Genomic DNA, 12,157 nt, shown 5'->3' on the forward strand with positions numbered 1-12,157 from the left:
ACCCTCCTACCTATACCTACCAAGTGCTAGGATCAAAGGCGTGTACCACCATCCTGGCACTTTAAAAAATATTTTAAAAATATTTGTATTTATTTATTTGCAAGCAGAGGGAGAAAAGAGAGAATGGGCACATCAAGGCCTCCAACTGCTGCAAACAAACTTCAGACTCATGTGCCACTTTGTGTATCTGGCTTTATGTGGGTACTGGGGAATTGGGTCCAGGTCATTAGTCTGAAGGCAAGTGCCTTTTTTTTTTTTTTTTTTTTTTTACTGAGGTAGAATTTGGCTATAGTATAGGCTGACCTAGAATTCACTACGTAGTCTCAGGCTGGCCTTGAACTCACCTCTGCCTCTTTTTTTAAAAATTTTATTTATTTATTTATTTGAGAGCGACAGACACAGAGAGAAAGACAGATAGAGGGAGAGAGAGGGAATGGGCGCGCCAGGGCTTCCAGCCTCTGCAAACAAACTCCAGATGCATGCGCCCCCTTGTGCATCTGGCTAACGTGGGACCTGGGGAACTGAGCCTCAAACCGGGGTCCTTAGGCTTCACAGGCAAGCGCTTAACCGCTAAGCCATCTCTCCAGCCCTCACCTCTGCCTCTTGAATGCTGTGACTAAAGGCATACACCATCATGCCCAGCCCTCCCTTGAACCCCACCAAAAAATATGTGTGTGTGTGTGTGTGTGTGTGTGTGTGTGTGTGTGTGTGTATTTGAGAGACAGAGAATGCAGATGGGTCAGGGCCTCTGCTGATGCAAACAAACTGCAGATACATGTACCTGGTTGTGCATTTGGCTTCACATGGGAACTAGGGAATTGAACCAGGGCCTGTAGGCTTTGCAAGCAAGCACCTCTAATTACTGAGCGTTCTTGTCAGCCCCAGATTTTTCCTTTTCTATGCATGTCCATGAACAATTTCAAAAGTGTCACAAGTGTTGATCTAAATTTTAGTGAGTAGGTGAATTCACAGATGCAAGTTCTAAAAAATGAGAATCTTCTATATAAGGAATCCGAAGCTCTGTGAAGTGAAGTCACAGAATTAGAGACAGTCAAGGGTTCAGATCCATAACTGCCAAGTTCTGAAACCTAGGGTGTCTATCTCTTGCTATTTTATACTAATCCATCCATCCATCCATTCAGGATATTCACTAAGAACTTCACATGTGCTGCGCACCGGGGACATAGATGAATATGAGCTCATCTTCGCTCTTCCTGAGAGGAAAGAGAAAGCGCCTTAGTTGGGCGTGGTGCCGCATGCGGAAGGCAGAGGTACGAGAATCGATTGTCGTGAGTTCAAGGCCACCTTGAGAATACAGAGTGAATTCCAGGTCAGCCTGGACTAGACGGAAACCCTGCCTCGAAAAACAAAAACAAAACAACACACCTTAGCCTGGTATGGTGACACAGGCCTGTAATTCTTCACTCAAAAGGCAGAGGCAAGAGGATTGTTGCAAGTTTGAGGCCAGCTTGGTCTACATTGGGAGTTCTAGGCCAGCCAGAGCTATATAACAAGACTCTATCTCCAATAAATAAATAAAAATTGTGCTAGGTGTGTTGGTACATGCCTTTAATCCCAGAATTTGGGAGGCAGAGGTAGGAGAATTGCTATGAGTTCAAGGCCACCCTGAGACTACATAGTGAACTTCAGGTCAGCCTGACCCAGAGTGAAACCCTACTACAAAAATAAATAAATAAATAAATAAATTGTGCCCAGGCATGGTAGCGTATGCCTTTAATCCCAGCATTTGGGAGGCAGAGGTAGGTGGGTCATTGTGCATTGGAGGCCAGCCTGGGACTACAGAGTGAATTCTAGCGCAGCCTGAGCTAGAGTGAGACCCTGCCTCGAAAAACAACAACAAAAACAAAAAGTCAGTGAAAGAGCTAGAAAGCCAGGCATTATGGTGAACCCTATTAATCCCAGCACTTGGGAGGCAGAGGTAGGAGGATAATTTTCAGTTCAAGGCCATCCTGAGAATACACAGTCAATTCCAAGTCAGCCTGGGCTAAAGTGAGACCCTACTTTGAAAAACAAAACAAAACAAAACAAAACAAAAGCTAAAAAGAATTCATTCCTTCCAGGAAGAGAGCTGACAAAGAAACAAGATTCTGAAGTTGGACTCTTCTTCTCATGCACTGGAAAGACTAGGGGAAAAGAAATGAGCTGTGGGGAGAAATTAGAGAGTGAGGTCTTAGATCACATCGTCTCCCCGGAAGGCCAGAGACCAAATCACTTTCTCTCCTGAAGACCTTCTCATGAAGACAGCATTGACCAAAGTCAGCTCTGGGCATGGAACAGAGCAATCTGGATTCCTAGCTGCTAACCTAGAGTCACCCTACACCATACGTACCTCAGCCCACACTGCAACACTGGTAGACTAAGAGCCACTGTGCAGCCCCCAGTCTGTTCTGCTTCGTTCCAACAAGCTTCCCTCACCCTCTCCAGAGTGTCCAGCACAGTCACCACTTCCCAGCAATACAAGTGTCCTGACATTCTTCTTCCTAAGATTTATTACATGCAGCTCTCAACCTGACAACAGCCTCAGCCGAGCCACTAGGGTCTCAAAACTGGCCAGCTTTACCCAGGACCTCAGATTGGATGCAGGATCAGGCTCCAATCCCTCTGATTCTCAGCACCAAGGAATGGGATCAGATGAAATAAACTTGGCTTAGGCAGTCCTCATGGTCTAAAGCCAGGGTTAGCTCACTTGGACACTGAGGCTGTAATACCCTGCACACATTGCAACTTCATTCCACAGAGGAAGATACAGGAAGAGCCCAGAAAAGAGAAGGAAGACAGCTATGCCAGTTTTAGCCAAGTTCTGCTTTGCTAAAATGCAGGGAAAAGTCCTGCCTGAAAATGACTATAGCCAAAAGTTTACCTGATATGCTATGTAACTCTGAGGAATGATAACAGAAGGACCACAAAACCAGTGCAGATGATACTTTTATGAAATATTAAAAGACACTGGGTCAAGCATATACATTTTATGGGTGTGGCATACATACCTTAGATCCCCTAGCACTCAGGAGGCAGAGGTAGGAGGACTGCTGTGAGTTCAAGGCCAGCTGTGAGCTACAGAGTGAGTTCCAGGTCAACCTGGGCTAAAGTGAGACCCTATCTTGAAAATAAAAAAAGAACCAAAAATATGCATTTTAGGGGGCCAAGAGATGGTTCAGCAGTTAAGTGTCTGCTTAAAAAGCCTGACAGCCCATATTTGGCTCTCCAGTACCCATGTAAAGCCAAATGCACAAAGTGGCACATGAGTCTGGAGTTAGTTTGCAGTGGCAAGAGATCCTGGCAGGCCAATCTTTGTTTAAAATAAATTTCATTCAAAAAAAAATATCTATCTATCTATCTATCTATCTATCTATCTATCTATCTATCTATCTATCTATCTATCTCCTATCTCTCTATCCCTATCTATCTATCTATCTATCTATCTATCTATCTATCTATCTATCTCCTGTTTATGACTCCTCTGAAGAACAGGCTTTACTGCTTTATTTTGGGTCTGAAATCCCACATTTCTCATCTTAATTCTCTCTGCAACCTCCTCTCTGTTTTTCTTTATGAAAGCCATTTCAACCTTTGAGATGTCTGTAGATCTTAAGCATGGTATTTTCCCCATATTGTAACACATTTTTTACAATAAAATCACTTCTTACTCAAAAAAAAAAAAAAAGAATTCATTCCTCAGGGCAGGAATTGTAACGCAGTGGTAAAGCACTTGCCCTGCATGTGTGTAAGGCCCTGGGTTCAGTCCTCAGTAGTACATAAACACCACCACCCCTCTACCATCCCTCTGACAGTGCTTGTTTCCTTTCTGACTTCTCAGTGTTCTTTGTTCTGTGTACCAGAACAAGAAGAAAATCTTTTTTTTTTTTTTTTTTTTGAGGTAAGGTCTTACTCTAGCTCAGGCTGACCTGGATTTCACTGTGTAGTCTCAGGGTGGCCTTGAACTCTTGGCGATCCTCTTATCTCTACCTCTGGAGTGCTGAGATTAAAGGCATGCGCCACCACGCCCAATGTCAAGAAAAAATTTTATTTAAAAACCCCATAACTATTCTGTTATACAGACCAGGAAACAGAGACTGAAACTAAGAAATGATAGAACCAAGAAGCACCTGGTCTGACTGGAAAGCCAAGATTTTTTTGAAGCATTTCTTCATGAAGGATGGTAAAGTGAGAAGAGGGAGGGGGGTTCCAGAAATATTGATGATGATGAGGATTATAGAGTCATGGAATGGGGCGTCTCCTTTGTAGGATCATGGTGCCATCTGCTGGCAAAAGGGGTGTGCATAGTGTTAGAAGACTGGACGACGGGGGAAGGGAAAAAGATAAGGAGGGAGCTGGGGGGAGGGCTTAGTGGTCAAGGCACTTGTCTGCAAAGCCAAAGGACCCAGGTTCAATTCCCCAGGACCCACGTTAGCCAGATGCACAAGGGGGTGCATGTGTCTGGAGCTAGTTTGCATTGGCTGGATGCCCTGATGCACCCATTCTCTCTCTCTCTCTCAAATAAATAAATAAAATATATTTTGGGGATAGAGGGATGGCTTAGTGGTTAAGGCCTTTGCCTGCAAAGCCAAAGGATTCAGGTTCAGTTCTCCAGGATCCACATAAGCCAGATGCACAAGGGGGCACATGCATTTGGTGTTCGTTTGCAGTGGCTGGAGGCTCTGGTGCATCCATTCTCTCCCTGTCTCTTTCTCTGCTGAATAAATAAAAAAAAAAAAATATATATATATATATATATATATATATATATATATATATATATATATTTAAAAAAGAGAGAGAGAGAGAGAGGATGGAAAGAAAGCCGAGCATGGTGGCACATGCCTTTAATCCCAGCTCTCGTGAGGCAGAAAAGGAGGGTCACTGTGAGTTCAAGGCCACCCTGAGACTACATAGTGAATTTGTCAGCCTGGGATAGATCCTACCTTGAAAAACAAAAAAAGGAAAAGAAAAGAATAATAATAAATAAGTAAATAAAGAAGAAGAAAGAGGAGGAGGGCGTGGTGATACATACCTTTAATCCCAACACTTGGGAAGCTGAGGTATGTGATCACCATAAATTTGAGGCCTGCTTGGGACTACAGAGTGAGTTCCTGGATGGTCAGCCTGGGCTAGAGTGAGATCTTGTCTCCAAAAAAGAAAAAAGAAAGAAAAGGCAAGATAAAGGAAGGGGAAGGATGGGGAATTTGAGGTTTTGTAGAGTAAAGAGGACTAAGAACCATTTATTTTCAGGGGAGAAAACAGAAGTTGCCAAACCTTGGTCATTTCCTGGAAAGTATGTGTGTGTGTACATGCACATTCAGGAACACCAGTACAGGACTATGAGTTTCATGTACAAACATATGGATGGCAGACAGGGAGATGTGTGTGCTATATGGCAGTATGTTTGTGTTGATGAACACACAGATGCAGGTTAAGAAGATATATGTACTATTATGCAGGGGCCACACAGACATTCTGGAAAGATACTTGCCCTCCTCCTGTATTCTCCCTCCCCCCACAACTTAAAATCAGGAGAGGCATAGCCTATGGGTGACATTTCAAGGTGAGGACCTGTTGTTGCTGTGGTGCTGGGGACCTATCTGCAGGCAGTAGGGGGCAGCAGGGACAAGGGAGGCTGACTGGCTATGGGTGGGGCCAGCAAGCGGTTGGGCAGGAGGAGGCTTTTAAAGCGCCTGCCTCACCCTCAGGTGAGCAGTGGTGTGTGAGAGCTGGCCGATTCTTGGATCCTTCCATCAGCCCACTGAGTAGCAGCTTCCTGGAGCTATTCTGTTCCTTCAGGAGCCTCAGCAGATCCCTGTCAGAACTTGCTGCCAAGAGCCCTGAACAGGTGATGCCATAGGACAGAGATTATTCTATGAATCAATGCCAATCTGGAAACAGGTTTGGGGATCTGAAAAGGCCAATTGGGACTCTGGAAGGTTCTGAAGTGGTCTGGGGAGGTAGCCTAGGACAGACAGACAGGTATCAGGAGAGAGCACTGCATGACCTGCAGTGTGCGGAGGCTTAGGCTGCCTGTGTAGGAGCCTGAGTATAAGGAACAGAGAGTATCAGGTGCTGGAGGGGTACAGGTGTCAGGATGGGATCTGGGCAAAGTTCTGAGGTGTAGGAGTCCAGGTGTGAAGGGAGCTTGTTGGGAAGTGTGTGCAGAATGCTAGGGTCTGACATGTCAGGGTACAGAAGGACAGGGCCAGCCCAGGTGGGTGAGAGTAAAATAGCATAAGGCCCTAACTTGCACATGTCTGCCTCCCAGGCACCACCATGAAGTGCTTCAAATTCATTAAAGTCATGATGATCTTCTTCAATCTACTCATCTTTGTAAGTATGGAAGTTGTGGGTCCTTTGGGGTTCCCCTACAGGAGCAGGATATGATCTGAGCCTAGGCTGGGGAATGAGGAATATGTGTCCAGGTTCAATCTGTAAACTTCCTTTTATGAGTAATATGCAGAGGTTTTCCCAAATGCTGATTCCTGATCCCACTAATACCAGGTGCCACATAGGGGTTTGAAGATGCTTTAAGGCATCGCCTCCATTCCAGGAAGCTATCAACCCAGGCAAGGACAGCTAGCAGGATTCCCTTCTTTTATAGGTATTCAAGGTTCAGAAGGGAGAGAGGGTTTGCCCAACTCCACCTGGTACAAAAGATAATTTAGTGACCACTGTACTAGGAGAAATTGAAAGGAGTATCCAAGTTTCCTTAGAACAAATGTTTTGTTTCAGAAACCCTTATTCATTCAATAAACATTCATTGGCAGGGCTGGAGTTGTAGCTCAGTGGTAGTGCATCCATCTAGCCTGCATGAGGTCCTACGTTTGATCCTGGAAACCAAAAACAAAAAGAAAAAAAAAAATTTACTAAAACTTTTTTTTTTATATGCTACTGTAGCAGGTAAGCAAGGCCATTTACTAACCTAAGGATCTCAGGTCCAGTGAACAAGACTGGCTGATAATTGCAAAGTAGTTACGTAAGGATTTAGTATAGAAGCTAAAGGAAAACCCCTAGAGGTGCTTAAACCCAGCCTGGTAGGAGAATACTTCCTGGAGGAAGTAGCTGAAGCTGGGAATTTGCATTGGGTGGGGGAGCTATAAAGCACCTATAAAGGCCCAGAGGTAATGAAATTTGATATTGTTTAGAAAACCAGGAACTATATTGGGCTTGTTTGGAAGGCAGAGCTATGAGGCATAAGCGCTGGAGATGGTGGTAGAGATAAGAGGAAATAGATAAAGGACCAAGATGGTGGCTGAAGGACAGGGGAGACTGAAGTCATTAGAAATAATGAACTGGGGCTGGAGAGACAGCTTAGCCCTTGAGGCACTTGCTAGCAAAGCCAAAGGGCCCAGGTTTGATTCCCCAGGACCCACATTAGCCAGATGGACAAAGTGGCGCATGCATCCAGAGTTCGTTTATAGTGGCTGGAGGCCCTGGTGTGCCCATTCTTTCTCTATTTGCCTCTCTCTCTCACACACACACACACACACAAATTGAAAAAAAAAAAAAGGTAATAAACTGGGAGTGTAAGGAGAGAAGAAAAGGGAAGAGGGCTGGAGAGATGGCTTAGCGGTTAAGCGCTTGCCTGTGAAGCCTAAGGACCCTGGTTCGATGCTTAATTCCCCAGGACCCATGTTAGCCAGATGCACAAGGGGGCACATGCGTCTGCAGTTCGTTTGCAGTGGCTAGAGGCCCTGGCGTGCCCATTCTCTCTCTCTCTCTCTCTGCCTCTTTCTCTGTCTGTCACCTTCAAATAAATAAACATAAAACAAAAAAAAAATTTAAAAAGAGAAGAAAACAGGAGAGAGGATAAGGGCCATTCCACAAAAGGGTCACTGGATTTAGCACAGGATGTTACTAAAGAATTTGGGGTCACACTACAGTGGATTTAGTGCTATTTTTTTTTTAATTTTTATTTATTTATTTACTTGAGAGTGACAGACAGAGAGAAAGACAGATAGAGGCAGAGAGGGAGAATGGGCGCGCCAGGGCTTCCAGCCTCTGCAAACGAACTCCAGACGCGTGCGCCCCCTTGTGCATCTGGCTAACGTGGGACCTGGGGAACTGAGCCTCGAACCAGGGTCCTTAGGCTTCACAGGCAAGCGCTTAACCGCTAAGCTATCTCTCCAGCCCAAGATTATAGTGCTATTGAGCAGTTTGGAGAAGTTCTGTGGAGGAGTGGGTAGTCTGTGACTACACAGGGTTCTTCCTGTGGCTGCCAGGAATTAGCTTTTATTCATCTATCTGGAGGGAGCAATGGAATTCCAACAATTGGAGGGGTCAGGCTCTGGACTGATGGGGTTAAAAGCAAATCAAGTTTTGTTTCTGGCCTCTGTTACCCAGGCTTTGCCAGGCTGGGCAGAACAGGGTAGGGAGGCCACAGGCTCCTTGAAATTTGACCCTGTAGGCCGGAAGCTCAGCTCTTTGTTCTTAAGCAAACATGCCTGAATCTAGCCAGCATCTGTCCCCTTACTCCAGCCTTAGTCTCCTTAGCTGCAAAGTGGGAACTGGGCTCTAAATCATTTCAGGCTGATGCAGCCACTGAGGCCTGGGTCAGCAAAGCTTCACTAAGAACTGTGGGAACTGGGCAGGGTCTGCCTCCACCGGAGCCTTTGGATTCCCCTCTGAAGACTGGGGATGAGCCAATGTCTTTAAGAGGAGCTATGCCTATATTCCCCCTCTGGTGCCTGATTTGATTTGGTGAGGCAAGGAGGTCTAGGTGGATAAGGTCTGGCAGCTGATCCCATCCCAGACTGGAAGTAAATGGGGCTTCTGGGCGGGTGAACTTTCTCCACCTCCGCCTTCACCCTCTTCAAGGTTGCCAACAGGTGTAAACCTAACAGAGCTCCACCTCTGATACCATGGTGACTGCTGAGCCTGCTCAACACTACCACTCCCCTACTTCCACCTGTCAGAGGACATGTATTTCCACCTCTGCCTCCCAAGTGCTAGGACTGAAAAATGAGCGATTGAAATGAAAATGCCCATTTTCATTTCTAGCTATGTGGCAGGACCTTGGCAACAGTAAGGGCAAGTCTTATCCCTCCCCTCATCCTGTGGGTATTTTTAGCTGCTCAGGTGTGCTGTCTGATGCAAGTTATGGCTATCCCACTTCCCATCTTTCTAGGGGATATTTCCTTCCATGTATAATAGGTTGTTAAATTCCCTAGCTAAGGAAGGGGAAAGTTTCTCAGGTTCCATCCTCCTGGCTCAGTAAAACGACAGGGATCTACTTGCCAGCACTATTTCAAAGCCTACCTGACTTCTCTGTCCCTAGCTGTGTGGTGCGGCCCTGTTGGCTGTGGGCATCTGGGTGTCTGTTGATGGATCGTCCTTCCTGAAGATCTTTGGGCCACTATCGTCCAGTGCCATGCAGTTTGTCAACGTGGGCTACTTCCTCATCGCCGCTGGCACTGTGCTCTTCGTTCTTGGTTTCCTGGGCTGCTACGGTGCTCATTCGGAGAACAAGTGTGCGCTCATGATGGTGTGTCAGGCTCATTACCAAGGGTCCCTTTATACTTGAACGAGGCCTTGGGGATCCTCAAACCCTACCTTGAATTCCAGGGCCCTATGCATGAGGTGGGGGTTGTCCCTGCCTGCCTTATTTTTTTATGGGGAGGAGTTTAGGGCAAGGAAGGCATAAGAGACAACTCTTCCTAAAAACAGATTCCCCTGTTCTCTTAGTTCTTCCTCATCCTCCTCCTCATCTTCATTGCTGAGATTGCAGCTGCTGTTGTCGCCTTGGTGTACACCACAATGGTGAGGTGCTGGGATGGAACAGAGGAGGGGGACTGGGCAAAGCCCTGAGATGTGGGTTATGAGCTGTGAAGTGGCCATCTTCCCTCTGTGCCCCTAAACACTTGCCTGTCCCACCCAGGCTGAGCAATTCCTGACATTGCTGGTTGTGCCTGCCATCAGGAAAGACTACGGTTACCAGAATGACTTCACCCAAGTGTGGAACTCCACCATGAACGGGGTAAGGTGGGCTGGAAGGATTTTGGGGTGGAGAGACAAGAAGCAATGCCCTGTCAATCATCTATCCCGTCTTGTCTTCAGCTCAAGTGCTGTGGCTTCAACAACTACACAGATTTTGAAGACTCACGCTTCTTCAAAGAGAATCATGTCCTTCCTCCATCCTGTTGTATCGACTCTGTCAATGGCACAGTTAAGGAACCTTGCACTATGGACATAGCCCAGGAAATACAAGTACAGGTATGAGCTGGCACAGAAAGGTAGGGGTTGCTTTAGTGACTTTGCAGTGGCAAAAGAGGGCATGGGGTAGGGTAGCTGGTAACTATAAATGGTCTCCTCTCCAAAGGGATGCTTCAAACAACTTCTGCATGACATCCGAACCAATGCAGCTACTGTAGGTGGCGTAGCAGTTGGAATTGCAGGACTGGAGGTAAATCAATGAGATTAGAGAGTTGGGTGTCAAACTCTATCTCAGACCTAGGCAGTTTAATTCACCTTTGCGACCTCTTTGGATAAGACTTTTTTTGGGGGGAGAGAGGGAGAAGCTCTTTTTTTTTTTCAAAGTAGGGTCTTACTCTAACCCAGGCTGACCAATGTAGCCCTAGGCTGGCCTCAAACTCAGTGATCCTCCTACCTCTGCCTCCCAAATTGCTGGGATTAAAGGGGTGTGCCACTACACCCAACACGGAAATGACTCTTGAACCCAAGGCCTTGTGTATGCTAATTTGCTCCTCTATAAGACCCCTGATCCTGAGATAGACTTCTTTTGTTTGCTTTTGTTGTTTTTTGAGGTAGGGTCTCACTCTAGCTCAGGCTAACCTAGAATTCACTATGTAGTCTCAGGGTGGCCTCCTCCTACCTCTGCCTCCTGGGTGCTGGGATTAAAGGTGTGGATCACCACGCCCAGGTTTGTTTTGAGGTACGGTTTCACTCTAGCTCAGACTGACCTGCAATTCACTTATGTAGTCTCAGGGTGGCCTCGCCTCGAATTCATGGCAGTCCTCCTCCCTCTGCCTCCCTGGGATTAAAGGTGTGTGCCACCACACCCGGCACCTGAGACAGACTTCTAACATAGGGTATCTGGAGGGCAAATATGCAGTCACATCCTTCATCTCCCTGTTCCTCCCCTACCAGCTGGCTGCTATGATTGTATCCATGTACCTGTATTGCAATCTGCAATAAGATGCTTCTGAGTCCACCATTGCTGATGCAACATGGCAGCCAGGAAGAAGCAGCTTGGCACTGCTAAACAGCAGTGATCACAGTAGAGATGAAATCTAACAATGTCACTTGGATCGGAGTGGACTTGTCTTTGCTGCTCTGGACTTGGAGCTAAATAAGGACCATCCCATTTAAGCTGTGTGTCTGATTTTCCTCTCTATTTGTGTTGGCTGGGATGGGACCCATGTGTTCCAGAGCCTGTAAGGCAGCTAGCTCTTCTGCCCATCCCCCATGTCTGTTCTTCAACCTCTGACATGCCCCTAGGACAAGGGGAGCTCTTGATGATCCCAGTACTCCACTGGTGGATGAGAGAAAGGCAGTAACTGCCTGGGCATATTCAAACTCAGAATACTTCAAAACCTACAAATCAATTAAAGTATTTCTATTTGGACTCTGCGTATCTTTGTATTTAGCTTGACTAAATTGTACTAATTCCTGTCAGAAGGATGGAAGGAAAGGGGGGTAGGGGCTGGGTTACAGATCTGGGAGGGATCTTAAGAGGGATGGCCAAGAGGGTCCTCAGGAAGTAAGAGCTGGGCCAGTTGGCCCTCGTATAACATGGGAGGTCTTTGGTCTGAAACTTCCCCCTCCTGGGCAGGAGCACTGGACTGGAAAGTTATGAAAGTAACAAGTTGGGCTGGAGAGATGGCTTAGCGGTTAAGCGCTTGCCTGTGAAGCCTAAGGACCCCGGTTCAAGGCTTGGTTCCCCAGGTCCCACGTTAGCCAGATGCACAAGGGGGCGCACGTGTCTGGAGTTCGTTTGCAGAGGCTGGAAGCCCTGGCGCGCCCATTCTCTCTCTCCCCCTCTATCTGTCTTTCTCTCTGTGTCTGTTGCTCTCAAATAAATAAATAAATAAAAATTATTAAAAAAAAAAGTTTATGCCAAGTTAAAGAAGACTTGCTTATTCTTAGGCGAGTGGGGAGAAGTCACTCCTAAGTCTCTGGGAAGCCCTTCAGG

The 12,157-nt window shown here is 46.4% G+C and overlaps 1 protein-coding gene across 1 annotated transcript; it reads left to right on the top strand.

The window, feature by feature from the left end:
- The first annotated feature begins 5,708 nt into the window (after positions 1-5,708).
- On the top strand, positions 5,709-11,590 carry Tspan1 (tetraspanin 1). The gene is made up of 8 exons (XM_004672144.2): positions 5,709-5,848; positions 6,272-6,336; positions 9,284-9,490; positions 9,691-9,765; positions 9,884-9,982; positions 10,063-10,218; positions 10,325-10,408; positions 11,113-11,590. The coding sequence occupies exons 2-8, from the start codon at positions 6,280-6,282 to the stop codon at positions 11,158-11,160; spliced, it is 726 nt and encodes a 241-aa protein (XP_004672201.1). The 5' UTR covers positions 5,709-5,848; positions 6,272-6,279; the 3' UTR covers positions 11,161-11,590.
- Positions 11,591-12,157: the final 567 nt, after the last annotated feature.

The sequence above is a fragment of the Jaculus jaculus genome, chromosome 5, assembly GCF_020740685.1.
Source record: "Jaculus jaculus isolate mJacJac1 chromosome 5, mJacJac1.mat.Y.cur, whole genome shotgun sequence".
NCBI classification, from domain to species: Eukaryota; Metazoa; Chordata; class Mammalia; order Rodentia; family Dipodidae; genus Jaculus; species Jaculus jaculus.